We start from the raw sequence: 16284 nt of genomic DNA on the forward strand, positions 1-16284 counted from the left end.
TATGATCAAATCAAAACAGAAAAGCAGCACTAACCACAAGCCAGCAGCTAAAAGAGCAACACTATACAAAAGATGTGGATCAAATGCATCCAAATAATTTGATCCACATCTCATGTATCGTGTTGCCCTTTTAATAAAGTGAACCTTTACTATGGTTGCTGGGTTGAGGTGCACCAGGCACCTCTGTTTTAATCACCAGAGATAAGTTTAATCAGAAAGCATTCACCACTGTTTCTATATATAAGAAGAATTGAGAGTTTAATAAGAGAGGTATTTTTGGGAGTATTAAGATTAATCTCTCTTTATCCTAGTTATATTTTTGAACTGAATTAAATTCCCACTGCAATTCCTTGTGACTCTGGACAAGTCACAAAAATTTAGATTGTGAGTCCACTAAGGACAGAGCAAGTACCTGTATATAATGTGTCCATCCAGTAGTCCTATAAAAATAATAATAATTAGTAGAAGTATGAATTTAGAAAGGTACATGAACATACACTCAGCTAAGGTTAGGGTTACCATATTTGTGAAGACAAAACAAAAAGGATACATGATTCTACCCACACTCCACCCAGAGCCTCATCCACATTTTACCCACAGCCCTGCCTACCTTCAACTCACTTCCTTGGTACCCCTTCCTATCCTATATACCCTTTTAGAGCTTTTTATTCTCTCTCTCCCTCTCTCTTTCCTTCCCCACAGGTGCTTTTCTCTCTCTCACTCCTTCCAATCCTTCTCTCCTGTGCAAGCTTCATTCTTTCTGTCTCTTTCCAACCACCACTCCCCCCATCCCTTGCAGGTGCCCCACTCTTTCTCCTTCCAATCTCCTCTACTGCTGTTTCTGTATCTCCACGGCCATTCAGCACTACCCTACTTTTCTCCAGCATTCTCTCCTTTTCATATTGCTTCTTCAGTCCTTCCTCCCTCCATATTGTTTCTCCAACCTCCCTCCATCCACCCTCCCTCCATGCTGTTTCTCCAGCCCCTCCTTCCTTCCTTTTCCGACCTCTAGCCCCCTTCCTTTCCCTCCCTCTTCTGACCTCTGATGCTGCTTCCCTTCACAACCTATCTAGCCCCCGACTCCCCCACCTACCAGCCGCTGTAATCTAATCTTTGTACAGCCAGCAGCAGCAACAAGGTGGTCTGCTGCTGCCAGCCTATCCCCGAAGTCACCTCTCTGCAGCAACTTCCTGTTCCCATGTAGGCGGGACATGCAAAGAGGCGGCTTCTGGGGCAGGCCAGCAGGAACAGGCTCACCTCTTTGCTGCTGCTGGCAGTCCAAAGACTGAATTACAGCGGCTGGGGAGGAGGTAGGTGTGGGAGTTGGGAGAACTGTCTAAACCTGGACAGACTCCACATTAAAAAAAAGTCTAAAAAGAGGACATGTCCGAGTTTTCCTGGACATATGGTAACCCTAGCTAGGCTAAGACTGGATATTCTCTGTGGGGGTGAGGGCAGTATGTGGGTCTACAAATCAAGCAAGGGGCACCCTGTTGGTTTGTGAGGTAAGGGCATTGTTTGGGTCAATATAACACTCTCTAGGACAGTGTATCGCAAACTGTGTGCCGCCTGAGATTTCAGGTGTGCCGCAACACACTGGCTGACTATCACAGCGAGAGGCACGTCCTATAGGAAATCAGCCAGCACAGATGACCCTCCTCCTGGCTTGCATTTCTCCTCCTCTCCTTGCACCTCCCAGATCCTTGCATCTCCCAGATCCTTCCACCGAAGCGAGTCGCAGCCAAATGGGCCTCCATACATGAGCGGACATCAACGCGATGACATCGTAGCTCTAAAAGATTTGTTCAAGAGCAGTCAGATCGTCTCTTTAGTTTGTCTTATACTTAGTTTCTTGGTTGCCTTATTTCAGTTTATTCTTCAGCTTCGTCTCCAAAATTGTGGACTAATAATGCGTTGTATAGGTTGATATCCCTTAAGTTGTTTGGAAATTTGATTTAAGTTCAATTTACATTATGTTTGCTTATTGACTTGTAATTATTGTCAATTATTAAAATTATAAATAAAGAATATTTTAAAAATGTGATGACATCACACATGCCCATGACATCATTGTGTTGATGTCAACTCACTTCTGGGTGCCTTCCGGCCGGGGCACTGAATTTTGTGTGACACTGCTTTAGATGAGTGCACCATCTGGTTATGTGTAACCAGTGGTGTAGTGGGGGCGGGGGGAGAGGACTGCCTTGGGCGTCGTCTTGGTGTGGTCGCCAGCTCTTAGCTAGAGGTATGGGGGGAAAGGAAGGTGTGCGCACACTAGGCAGGGAAGGGGTAAGAAGAAGCATGGAGTGGAAAGGAGTTTTCCTCATATGAGCAGAAGCTCCAACCTGCTGCCAGCCTCAGCTCTCCCTCTGATGTTACTTCCTGGTCACACGACCAGGAAGTGATGTCAGAGGGAGAGCCGAGGCCAATGCGAGCAGCAAGCTAGAGATGCTGCTGGCCAGTGTTGCCAATTGGGCGATTTTCCCGCCCAATTGGGCTATTTTTTAAGCCCTTCGGCAGGAAATAAAGGGCTTGGATAGGTGGCGGGTTTTGAGTCTATTTGTTTTCAATAATGGGCTATTTTGGGCGGGTATTTTTTTACATTGATTCTGCTGTAGCACAACGTGCCAATCACAAATGATCTTAGGAACTCTGAGGCCATTTGTGATTAGTCCATTATGCCCCAGCTAGCCAATGGAAATTCATTTATGACAAGACCGGTTCAGCAGCAGGACAGTATGGCTGCTGATTGGTCATCGACGGGGCCACGTGCAGTCTAGAGTGGGAGGCTGAGTGTGCAATGTATTTAGCTGCAGTATGGGCTGGAGGGAAAGCTGCAGAGCCGGTAGCAGGTTGCCAGTGAAATCGGCATCGCTTCATGGAGAGACAGTAGGAGAAGCTGGCTGGGGAGTGATGGGGTGCTAGGAAAGAGTGTAAGAAATGTTGGCTAGGAGACAGGGATTAGAGAGATGCTGGTTGGGGGTGGGGAGTACAGGGATGACATGCTGACTGGGGGGGATACAGCTGGCTGGGGGGGTACAGGGATGAGATGCTGACTGAGGGGTTGTACGGCTTGCTGGGATGTACAGGAATGAGAGAGATGATGGCTGGGGGTGGGGAGTACAGGGATAAGAGAGAGGGATGAGTGAGAGATGAAGACGATGGGGTAAAGGAGAGATGCTGGCTCAGGAGTGGAAGATCCAACACGACCAAGAACATAGAGAAGAGATTCTAGATGAGGACTGAGTATAAATAGAGGGACACTGAAGTAATGCTGGTCACAGAGAGGGACAGGCAAGGAGAAGAATGCTTGATGGGGAGAGAGATTGGTGGCAAAGTTCAGTTGTGGATTAGGAATTGGTTTTTGGATAGAAAACAGAGGGTAGGGTTAAATGGTAATTTTTCTCTATGGAGGAGAGTAAACAGTGGAGTGCAGCAGGAGTCTGTACTATGACCGGTGCTATTTAACTTATTTATAAATGATCTGGAAATTGGAACGAGAAGTGAGGTGATTAAATTTGCAGATGACAATAAATTGTTCAAAGTTGTTAAAACGCATGTGGATTGTGAAAAATTGCAGGCAGACCTTAGGAAATTGGAAGACTGGGCATCGAAATGGCAGATGAAATTTAATGTGGACAAATGCAAAGTGATGCACAATGGGAAGAATAACCTGAAAGCACAGTTACTTACCGTAACAGGTGTTATCCAGGGACAGCAGGCAGATATTCTTGACTGATGGGTGACGGCACCGACGGAGCCCCGGTACGGACAATTTTAGAGTGATTGCACTCTAAGAACTTGGAAAGTTCTGGTAGGCCGCACCGCGCACGCGCGAGTGCCTTCCCGCCCGACAGAGGCGCGCGGTCCCCAGTTAGGATAAGCCAGCTAAGAAGCCAACCCGGGGAGGTGGGAGGGACGCAAGAATATCTGCCTGCTGTCCCTGGATAACACCTGTTACGGTAAGTAACTGTGCTTTATCCCAGGACAAGCAGGCAGCATATTCTTGACTGATGGGTGACCTCCAAGCTAACAAAAAGAGGGATGGAGGGAAGGTTGGCCATTAGGAAAACAAATTTTGCAAAACAGATTGGCCGAAGTGTCCATCCCGTCTGGAGAATGCATCCAGACAATAATGAGATGTAAAAGTATGAACTGAGGACCAAGTAGCAGCCTTGCAGATTTCCTCAATAGGAGTGGAACGGAGGAAAGCTACAGAAGCTGCCATTGCTCTGACTCTATGGGCCGTGACAGAACCTTCCAGTGTCAGTCCGGTCTGAGCATAACAGAATGAAATGCACACTGCCAGCCAATTAGACAACGTACGCTTAGAAACAGGACGTCCCAATTTATTCGGATTAAAGGACAGAAAGAGTTGGGGAACTGATCTGTGGGGTTTCGTACGCTCTAGATAGTAAGCTAGAGCCCTCTTACAATCCAAAGTATGCAGAGCCTGTTCCCCAGAATGAGAGTGAGGTTTCGGAAAGAAGACAGGCAGAACAATGGATTGGTTGAGATGGAATTCAGAGACAACCTTAGGGAGAAACTTTGGATGTGTACGCAGAACCACCTTGTCATGATGAAAGACCGTAAAAGGTGGATCTGCAACTAGTGCATGTAGCTCACTGACCCTCCTGGCAGAGGTAAGAGCAATAAGGAAAAGTACCTTCCAAGTGAGAAATTTGAAAGGAGTGGTAGCCAAAGGTTCAAATGGAGGCTTCATTAAGGCGGAAAGAACCACATTGAGATCACAGATAACAGGAGGGGCTTTAATAGGTGGTTTCACATTGAAAAGACCCCGCATGAACCTGGACACCAGGGGATGAGCTGAGAGAAGTTTTCCATGAACCGGCTCATGGAAGGCAGCAATGGCACTGAGATGGACTCTGATAGAAGAAGACTTAAGACCAGAGTCAGACAAAGAAAGCAAATAATCCAACAATGTCTCCACTGCCAGGGAAGTGGGATCAAGATGGTGAAGAAGACACCAGGAAGAAAATCTTGTCCACTTCTGATGGTAACATTGCAGAGTGGCTGGTTTCCTGGAGGCATCTAGAATGGAACGAACGGGCTGAGACAAAAGAGTATCATGAGAAGTCAGCCCGAGAGATACCAAGCTGTCAGGTGCAGAGACTGGAGGTTGGGATGCAGAAGGGTCTCCTGGTGCTGTGAAAGCAGAGAAGGAAACAGTGGAAGAAGAAAAGGTTCCCTGGAACTGAGTTGAAGTAGAAGGGAGAACCAATGTTGCCTGGGCCACCTCGGAGCAATCAGAATCATGGTGGCTCGTTCCCTCTTGAGCTTGAACAAGGTTCTCAACATGAGAGGCAGAGGAGGGAAAGCATACAGGAACAGATTGGACCAGTCGAGGAGAAATGCATCCGCTGTCAGACGGTGAGGAGAGTAGAGTCTGGAGCAGAATAGGGGCAGCTGGTGATTGTGAGGAGCTGCAAAGAGGTCTATCTGAGGAGTACCCCATTGAGCGAAGATGGACTGTAGAGTTAAAGGATCGAGTGTCCACTCGTGAGGCTGGAGAATTCTGCTGAGCTTGTCCGCTAAAGAATTCTGCTCTCCCTGAATGTAAATCGCTTTCAGGAATAATTGGCGAGAAGTGGCCCAAGACCAAATCTTTTGGGCCTCCTGGCACAAGAGGCGAGATCCTGTTCCACCCTGCTTGTTGATGTAGTACATCGCAACTTGATTGTCTGTGCAAAGCAGGAGGACTTGAGGGAAGAGAAGATGTTGGAAAGCCTTGAGGGCATAAAACATCGCTCTGAGTTCTAGAAAATTGATGTGGTGCTTCATTTCCTGAGGTGTCCAAAGACCTTGAGTTTGGAACTTGTCCAAATGTGCTCCCCAGGCATAAGGGGAGGCGTCGGTGGTGATGATCAGTTGATGAGGAGGTAAATGAAACAAAAGACCTCTGGATAGATTTGAGGATATCAACCACCATTGCAGAGATTGACGAAGCGATGATGTCACAGATATGTGTCGTGAGCAAGGATCCGTCGCTTGGGACCACTGGGTAGCCAAGGTCCATTGTGGAGTGCGCAGGTGGAGACGTGCAAGGGGAGTGACATGAACTGTGGAGGCCATGTGACCCAAGAGTACCATCATTTGTCTGGCAGAGATGGAGCGTTGAGGAAGCACCTGCTGACACAGATACTGGAGAGTGTGAAGACAATTGGATGGTAGAAAAGCTCTCATGAGGACTGTGTCCAGTATTGCTCCAATGAACTGAAGTCTCTGAGTGGGGATGAGATGAGATTTGGGTAGATTGATCTCGAACCCCAGAAGTCGGAGAAACAGGATAGTTTGGTTGGTGGCTTGAGAGACTGTTTGAGAAGAATCGGCTTTGATTAACCAATCGTCCAGATAAGGAAACACCTGAAGATGGTGGGAACGTAGAAATGCAGCCACTACAATCAATATTGTGAACACCCTTGGAGATGAGGCTAGACCGAAGGGTAGCACTTTGTATTGGTAATGACAATGATTGATCATGAAGCAGAGATACTGTCTGAAGGCCGGGTTTACCGGTATGTGAGTGTATGCTTCTTTGAGATCGAGGGAACATAGCCAGTCGCCGTGACTGAGAAGAGGGTAAAGAGTGGCCAGAGAAAGCATTTTGAATTTCTCTGTGAGCAAGCATTTGTTGAGATCGCGAAGATCTAAAATGGGTCTGAGATCTCCTGTTTTTTTGGGTACTAGAAAGTAACGGGAGTAGAATCCCTGTCCTTTTTGGTCTAAAGGAACTTCCTCTATGGCGTTCAAAAGGAGCAGAGATTGAACCTCTTGGAGAAGAAGGGAAGACTGAGGAGTGTTGAAAGCAGACTCTCTTGGTTGACTTTGAGGAGGGAGTGTCTGAAAGTTGAGAGAGTAGCCGTGTCGGATGATGTTGAGGACCCACTGATCCGACATGATGAATTCCCAACGGCTGATGAAGTAAGTAAGGCGTCCCCCTATAGGCTGTGGAAGTTGGATAGAAGGAACGAGACTGGCTATGTTCTGGAGAACCAAGTCAAAAGGGTTGAGTAGGTTTTTGTGAAGGAGGAGGTTTCACCTGCTGCTGTTGCTGAGTCTGTCTAGCAGCTGGTCTTTGTTGTCTCTGACGTCTAGGCTGTTGTGTAGTCTGTGGCAGAGGACGGGCCACAAATCTTCGTTGGTAGGCCGAGTGTTGACGAAAAGGCCTGGTAGGTGGAGTTGCTTTCTTAGTTTTAAGAAGAGTGTCCCACCGAGTTTCATGAGCCGAGAGCTTTTGAGTAGTGGAATCCATGGAATCTCCAAACAGCTCATCCCTCAAACAAGGTGCGTTGGCTAGCCGGTCCTGATGATTGACATCGAGTTCGGAAACTCGAAGCCAGGCCAGCCGTCGCATGGCTACTGACATAGCTGTGGCTCTGGAGGTCAGTTCAAAAGTGTCATAAATTGATCTGACCATGAACTTACGAAGCTGCAAAAGGGAGGAACAATTTTGGTGAAAAGCAGATTTTTTTCCAGTCGGGGAGATATCTCTCGAAAACAGTCAGATTTTGTATAAGCTGCTTTAGATAAAATGAGAAATGAAATGCGTAATTTCCTGACCGGTTGGCCAACATCGCATTCTGGTACAGCCTTTTTCCAAATTTGTCCATGGATTTACCCTCTCTGCCAGGAGGGACTGAAGCATACACACTAGCCCCCTTAGACTTTTTGAGTGTGGACTCAACTAAAAGGGACTCATGAGGTAGTTGGGGTTTGTCAAACCCAGGAATGGGAATGACTTTATACAAAGAGTCCAACTTGCGGGGAGCTCCAGGTACAGTTAAAGGAGATTCTAAATTTTTATAAAAGGTCTCTCTCAAGATGTCATGGAGAGGTAACTTAAGGTATTCCTTTGGAGGCTGGTCAAAATCCAGTGCATCTAGAAAAGCTTTGGATTTCTTTGACTCAGCCTCCAAGGGGATGGAGAGAGAATCACACATCTCCTTCAAAAAGGAAGAAAAAGAGGACACATCTGGTCTAGAGGAAGGTCCCAAAGCAGAAGGGTCCTCGTCACCAGAAGAGCATTCCCCTTCAGAAAGAAGAGGATCCTCTGAATCACCCCACAAATCAGGATCTCGAACTTGAAAACTCTGGTCCCGAGATTCTGGTGTGGAGGGTTCTAGGTGACGAGATTTGCGAAGCGATTTCCCTGACCTGATCGACTCGGTACCGGGAGATGTCACTGGATGCACCGGAGCCGAAGTCTGTACAGCTTGATGGTGAGCTCTCGGCTCCGGTGCAAGAACCGGCTTGGAGACCGAGGAAGCAGATTGTACCGGTACCGACAAAGTGGAAGCCGATAAAATAGGGCGTTCCACTGTCGGTACCGGTGGCTCAGACCGGACCGGGACCGGAAGGCTCGGTGCCAAGAGTGAAGGAAGAAGGTGTTGCAACTGTTCCTTAAGCTGCACTTGCAGAACAGCAGCTATACGCTCTTCGAGTGAAGGCATCGGTACCGCCTTTTTCTTCTGCGATACCTGCGGTGCTGCTCTACGCCCCAAGGATGAGGAACCCGATGTCGAGGGGCTCACCTCTATTGGGGCGGAGCGCTTCCGTGGGCGCCTCGAAGTCGGCAGGATTGGGCTCGCTGCCACCGAGACCGGAGGACGCTCCAACGGGGAAGGCTTCTTAGCCGGCTTACCTGAAGGAGTCGACGCCGACGCGGTATCGCGTGGCGTCGATGAGGTGGGTGCCGACTGTGCCGGAGCCGATATCGGTGCCGATGTCGTAGAGTCAGACATTTCGGCACCAAAAAGCAATCTCTGCTGGATTTGACGATTTTTCAGAGTTCGCTTTTTTAAAGTCGCACAGCGGGTGCAGGTAGACGCTCGATGGTCGGGACCAAGACACTGTAGACACCAATTATGTGGGTCAGTGAGTGAAATTGGTCGTGCACACCGCTGCCACTTCTTAAACCCGGGTTGAGGGGTCATGAATGTAAAAACGGCTTCAGCCAAATCGAAGGCCGAGGCTTCGATGGTGGCAAAAGGCCCCGCCGGGGCGAATTCGAAAAAAGAAGAAAAAAACAAATGTTTTTTTTTTTTTTTAAAGAAAAGAAAATAAAGAAAAAAGGAAGGAAACAATATTTCCTTCAAGAGTTTACGCGAGCGGGAAGAATCAAAAAGATTTTCTCACAACGGCCGTTGAGAGAAACGCGTCTTCTTAGCTCCGCGGAAATTAAAAAACTGGGGACCGCGCGCCTCTGTCGGGTGGGAAGGCACTCGCGCGTGCGCGGTGCGGCCTACCAGAACTTTCCAAGTTCTTAGAGTGCAATCACTCTAAAATTGTCCGTACCAGGGCTCCGTCGGTGCCGTCACCCATCAGTCAAGAATATGCTGCCTGCTTGTCCTGGGATAATCACAGTTACCGGATGCTAGGGTCTACCTTGCGGATTAGTGCCCAAGAAAAGGATCTGGGTATCTTCGTAGACAATACGATGAAACCTTCCGCCCAATGTGTGGTGGCGGCCAAAAAAGCAAACAGAATGCTAGGAATTATTAAAAAGGGATTGTTAACAAGACTAAGAATGTTATAATGCCCCTGTATCGCTCCATGGTGCGATCTTACCTGGAGTATTGCGTTCAGTTCTGGTCTCCTTATCTCAAGAAAGTTATAGTGGTGCTAGAAAAGGTTCAAAGAGCGACCAGGATGATAAAGGGGATAGAACTCCTCTCGTATGAGGAAAGACTAAAACAGTTAGGGCACTTACATAGAAACATAGAAAAAGCGGCAGAAAAGGGCTATAGCCCTCCAAGTCTGCCCATTCCAAGTATCCCCCCCCCTGAATTTACTCCCTTAAAGATCCCACGTGAGTATCCCATTTTTTCTTAAAATCCGTTACGCTAGAGGAGGGAGGGGGGAAGATTAGAGTTTGAAAAGGATGTATACTGTTCTTTCTGTTTATTTTAAAACTCAATAAACATATTTAAACATAAAATCCGTTACGCTACTGGCCTTTATCACCTGGGGTGGGAGTCTGTTCCAATGATCCACCACTCTTTCGGTGAAGAAGTACTTCCTGGGATCGCCATGAAACTTCCCTCCCCTGATTTTCAGCGTATGCCCTCTGGTGGTTGAGGGTCCCATGAGCCAGAAGATATCATCTTCTGACTCGATGCGTCCCGTGATGTACTTATACGTTTCAATCATATCTCCCCGTTCTCTTCTTTCCTCAAGTGAGTACAGCCGCAACTTCTTTAGTCTTTCTTCATACGTGAGATCCTTGAGCCCCATGACCATCCTGGTGGCCGTTCGCTGAACCAACTCGAACCTCAGCACGTCCTTTCGGTAGTGTGGGCTCCAAAACTGAACACAGTACTCCAAGTGAGGCCTCACCATGGCTCTGTACAACGGCATCATAACCTCAGGTCTCCTGCTGACGAAACCTCTACGGATACACCCCATCATTTGTCTTGCCCTGGAGGAAGCCTTCTCCACTTGATTGGCAACCTTCATATCCTCGCTAATGATTACTCCTAGATCGCGTTCCGCCGTAGTTCTAACCAAGGTCTCACCATATATTACATAAGTTCTCCGTGGGTTTCTCCTGCCCAAGTGCATTATCTTGCATTTTTTAGCATTGAAGCCTAGCTGCCAAGTTTTTGACCATTGTTCCAGCAGCAGTAGGTCGTGTGTCATATTATCAGGTGATAAGCCACTGCCTACTATGTTACAAAGTTTGGCATCGTCGGCGAACAGTGATACCCTTCCTCTAAGTCCTTTAGTCATATCTCTTATGAATAAATTGAATAGAATCGGATCCAGGACCGATCCCTGCGGCACTCCACTGATCACGTCCGATGCTTTGGATGGGGTACCGTTTACCACCACCTTCTGAAGTCTACCGCTCAGCCAATCCCCAACCCATGTAGTTAGAATGTCTCCTAATCCCATCGATTTCAGCTTGTTCAGTAATCTTCGATGAGGGACGCTATCAAATGCTTGGAAAAGAGACAGCTTGGAAAAGAGACAGCTGAGGGGAGATATGATTGAAGTCTACAAAATCCTGAGTGGAGTAGAATGGGTACAAGTGGATCGATTTTTCACTCCATCAAAAATTACAAAGACTAGGGGACACTCGATGAAGTTACAGGGAAATACTTTTAAAACCAATAGGAGGAAATTTTTTTTCACTCAGAGAATAGTTAAGCTCTGGAACACATTGCCAGAGGTTGTGGTGAGAGCGGATAGCGAAGCTGGTTTTAAGAAAGGTTTGGACAAGTTCCTGTAGGAAAAGTCCATAGTCTGTTATTGAGAAAGACATGAAGCCACTGCCTGCCCTGTATCAATAGCATGAAATATTGCTATTCCTTGGGTTTTGGCCAGGTACTGGTGACCTGGATTGGCCACCGTGAGAACAGGCTACTGGGCATGATGAACCATTGGTCTGACCCAGTAAGGCTATTCTTATGTTCTTAATTGAGATAGGGGTATAAAAGGACAGCTCCACAAAGGGACATTGATTGAAAAGGAGTGATTCTGACAGAGGGATGATGGAAGCAGGAGAATGGAGGGGAACACGGAGGAGAGCACAGGATAGGGACAGAAGGGGAGGGGACAGATGCCGGACAGATGGGGCCAAAAAGCACAGTTACTTACCGTAACAAGTGTTATCCAGGGACAGCAGGCAGCTATTCTCACATATGGGTGACGTCATCCACGGAGCCCGGATGCGGACAGCCTCACAATCAGACTTGCTTGAAGAAACTCAGAAGTTTCGAGTCTGCCGCACCGCACATGTGCAAGTGCCTTCCCGCCCAGCACAGGGCGCATCTCCTCAGTTCAGATAGCTAGCAGAGAAGCCAACCAGGGGAGGTGGGTGGATTGTGAGAATAGTTGCCTGCTGTCCCTGGATAACACCTGTTATGGTAAGTAACTGTGCTTTATCCCAGGACAAGCAGGCAGCCTATTCTCACATGTGGGTGACCTCCAAGCTAACCAGAATGGGAGTGTTGGCAATTCAAGAGAATAAATTTTGTAACACTGCCTGGCCAAAATGGCCATCCTGTCTAGAGAAACCATCCAGACAATAATGAGAGGTGAAAATATAATTGCAAATTTCCTCAATAGGAGAGGATCTGAGGAAAGCTACTGAAGCCGCCATGGCTCTGACTTTGTGGGCTGTGACTCAACTCTTTAGATGCAGTCCAGCCTGAGAATAACAGAAAGAGATAAAAGCAGCCATCCAGTTGGAGATGGTTCACTTAGAAATTGGATATCCCAGGTAGAACAAGCAATGTTAAATGGGAGAGAAGGTATAAGAGATTTTACATACTTACCATGGGTGGGAGAAAAAGACTTAATAAATATAAATAATCCCTTCAGGAGGTCACGTGATGTGCTGAGCCGAGTGAGTCACGTCTTGCTCGAGCTCCTGGGCCCCGTGATCCTCCCCGCCTACCCTAGTCTGTTAGCACACAGTTTTTCAAGCATCGGGGATAGGATTTGTGCATGGACAAGTTTGTCCACCACTCCAGCCCAGAGATGAGCGGTCGATCTACACGCAAAGAAAAAGAAAGAGACATGCGGCCCCCCAAGCTCGATGCCAAGATGGCGGCGGTGACTGCGGAGTTGGGACCCACGTTGCCTCTCTCGGCCTCATATTGAGGCTTTGTCCGCATCAGTGGTTCGAGCGCTGGATTCTCGTTTTGAGGGCTTGTCGGGGCAGCTCACAGCCATGGAGACCTTGCTTGCCGAAACAACTCGGCGCACGGGAGAACTGGAGGCGCGGGTGTCTCAGGTAGAGGACTCACATACATCGTCGGCGGCTGACCTCCTCACCCTAAAGGAGCAACTCCATCAACAAGCTGAGAAAATTGAAGATCTGGAGAACCGATCGCGGCGTGACAACCTGAGGTTGATCGGCTTCCCTGAATCTGTACCCGACTCCCGCCTTCTGACCACCCTTGAGTCTTGGTTTGCCGCTAAATTCCCTCGCCTTAGCGAGATCGCCTTTGCGTAGGAGCCTTGGAAGGAGCCCAGGCAGCCCAGCAGCGAATCCTAAACTTCTAACTAAAAATAATTAAATAAATAAATAAATAAAAACACTTTTTTCTTCTGTTGTCATTCTTCTCTTCTCTCTCTTTTCTTTCAGATAACTGCACGCAGAGCTAACTCACACTCACACTCAGCCAACCCTTTCAGATACCCTCAGCTCCTAACTTCGTATTCTCTCAGACACCCAAATCTTTCATAATCTCGCACTAGCTCTCAGTAGGATTTTTCTAACTCTCTTTTCTTTTTCTAATTACTGACAGGCAGATCTAATTTGCAACTTGGAAATGGCAGGGAGGACTAGAAGCGCCAAGGCTACAATCAAATCCAGCATTCCAGCCACCATGGGGACCCTGGAAGAGATCACGGACGGCGTACAAAGGGAGGAGGACTCAGGACGGTGGACAGAGGTCTCCGTGCAGACCGAATCCACCCCCGGGCACTACACTACAGTCTCCACGCAGACAGAGGAGGCTGCTCAGCTGGATGGAGCCCTCATGCAGGAACTGTGGAGCCTCAGGGAGGAGGTGGTTCGCCTGAGAAGCATCTGAGAGGATGAAGCTTACATCGACGGAGTCGTTCAGGAGTTGTCCCAAATTACAGAGCAGACCCACGACAAGTCCATTCTCGAGACACCCTAATCATCAGCTTTGAAGCCAACATTTGGGATACAGGAAATGGCTGGCGGCAATGACACCTGGCAGTTGGTGACCTCTTCCACAGGTAAACATAGAAGATCCCCCCCCCCCCTTTTTTCAATCTCTTCATCCTCTTCTTTTTCTTCCCAACAGGCCAACCCTACATCAACCCCTCAACTCGTCCTGAAGAATAGATTCCAGATTCTTCAGGAAGAAGCCGCCGACAAGGTACAGGAGCAGGCCCAGCACGAAGAACTCGAAGAACAGGAGCAGGCCCAACATGCAACCCCATCTGCTGACCGACTTTCCCCTCCACAACGGAAGAAGCGCAGAGTTATAGTCATTGGGGACTCCATGCTGAGGGGCACCGAGGGACCAATCTGCAGACCGGATGCTCACTCAAGAGAGGTTTGCTGTCTGCCTGGAGCCAAAATACGGGACGTCACCACCAGCCTGGGTAAACTACTTACACCTCATGACCATTTTCCTATGCTTCTTATCCATATAGGTACGAATGACACTGCCAGGAACACCCCAGAGACCATCACCAGAGACTTCGGAGCCTTGGGTGAGAGGCTGAAGCAGTCAAGTGCGCAGGTAGTCTTCTCATCAATCCTCCCAGTTAGAGGCAAGGGAAGAGCCAGAGATGAATGCATCCGGAGAACGAACGAATGGCTACAAGGATGGTGTCGAGATATGAACTTCGGATTCCTGGATCATAGAGAGGCGCTGCAGGGACTACAGGGACCAGACAGACTCCATTTGACCAGCAGAGGTAAGAACGACTTCGGACACCGACTAGCCCGCCTGCTTCGCAGGGCTTTAAACTAGGTAAGTTGGGGGAGGGGACCTACTCATATACTGGTGTGGAAAGGAACTATCCTGATGGGACGAGTCGACACTCTGTTTCCGAGGTAAGGACCCAATATGCAAACAGTTCTCTAGGAGCCACACAGACTCAGTCAGGAATAGCCTTACAGGGACTCAGCAAACACAAAGTGTGGAGGGCCATGTATGTTAATGCACACAGTTTAGGCAATAAAATTCTAGAACTGGAAACTGAAATAAGGGATGCCAACCTGGACGTGGTGGCAATATCCGAGACTTGGTTCACGGACGCACATGGGTGGGATATGGCTATACCGGGGTACAATTTACTTCGTCAGGACAGAGAGGGCAGGTTAGGTGGAGGGGTAGCACTATACATAAAAGAGGACATCAAAACCACCAGGATTACTAATGTCAAGTATACCGGGGAATCCCTCTGGGTAAACCTGGCAAGAGGTGGCAAAAAATGCCTGTATCTTGGAGTGGTATACAGACCTCCAAGACAACCGGAAGACATGGACGCAGAATTAATTGAAGACATAGAGAATATAACTCTACGGGGTGACACTGTACTGCTAGGGGACTTCAACATACCTGATGCAGACTGGAACACATTTTCAGCAACAACTAGCAGCAGCAGGAGGCTTTTGACCTCCATAAAAGGAGTACATCTCAGACAGATGGTAACGGAGCCCACTAGAGCCCAGGCGATCCTAGACCTGGTACTCACCAACGGGGAAAGCGTCTCAGAGGTCTCGGTAGGAGATACGCTAGCCTCCAGCAACCATAACATGGTATGGTTCAACCTTGGGAAAGGATCCCCTAAATCAATTACAAAAACAAAGGTGCTCCAATTCCGGGGCACCGACTTCGCACGCATGGGAGATTTCGTTCATCAGACGCTGCAGGACCAAGCAGAGACCGACAATGTGGAAACTATGTGGTCGTACCTGAAATCATCCATACACGAAGCAACTAATCGCTACACAAAATCAGTAGATAAACGACAAAGAAACAACAAACCCCAATGGTTCACTGAAGAGATCTCGCACCTCATTAAGGAGAAGAAAAAAGCATTTCTTTCCTACAAACGTACGCAGAGAAGAGAAACTAAAGTAGAATATAAGACCAGATCTGCAGCAGTCAAAACAGCAGTTAGGGAGGCCAAACTTCGAGTGGAAGAAACTCTGGCAAAGAACATTAAAAAAGGGGACAAATCCTTCTTTAGTATATCAGTGATAGGAAAAGGAACACAGACGGTATAGTATGCCTTAGACAACCGGACGGAAACTACACGGTGGCGGATTCAGAAAAAGCAGAACTACTAAATGAATATTTCTGCTCAGTCTTCACCTGCGAAGCACCGGGACACGGACCACAGTTGATGATAAAACAAGACGTGGATGACCCGTTTCAGAATTTTGAGTTCACACCTGGGGACGGGAGGTCACGTGATGCCATGATCGAGTGAGGACGTTTCCTTACTCGCTCCGGGGCTGCCCTGAATATTTCTTAGCGCCGCGGGACGAATTCTCCCCCAAGCACCGGTGCGGCGACATTTTGAGACGCTATACTTATATGGACAAATACCTCACAAGGTCGCAGAACTCCATGCAGGCTAAATCTGCAAGAAAAGAACGCGAACGAGCGCGGCCTGTTGAGGCCAAGATGGCGGCGAGCCCAGCAACTCCGGTTACTCACCTTACAGATGCAGCGCTGGGCGACATTAAAGAGGCGGTCGCGCAAGTCCTGGCCTCAAAAATGGAATCGCTATCGGCTCAAATTTCCAACATCGAAACGCTAC

At 48.1% G+C, this 16284-nt stretch overlaps 1 protein-coding gene across 4 annotated transcripts in view; it reads right to left on the minus strand.

Moving 5' to 3' along the window:
* Positions 1 to 16284, minus strand: part of LOC117364690 — a 195761-nt gene that overhangs the window by 160763 nt on the left and 18714 nt on the right. For 3 of the 4 annotated variants that reach the window (XM_033954171.1, XM_033954172.1, XM_033954169.1), the window contains exon 2: positions 413 to 440. The exons of the other annotated variant lie outside the window; for it this stretch is intronic. In XM_033954171.1, coding sequence (XP_033810062.1) covers positions 413 to 440 — 28 coding nt within the window. The remainder of the gene's footprint in view (positions 1 to 412; positions 441 to 16284) is intronic. 4 annotated transcript variants of the gene reach the window in all.

Source organism: Geotrypetes seraphini, chromosome 8 (assembly GCF_902459505.1).
Source record: "Geotrypetes seraphini chromosome 8, aGeoSer1.1, whole genome shotgun sequence".
Lineage (NCBI taxonomy): Eukaryota > Metazoa > Chordata > Amphibia > Gymnophiona > Dermophiidae > Geotrypetes > Geotrypetes seraphini.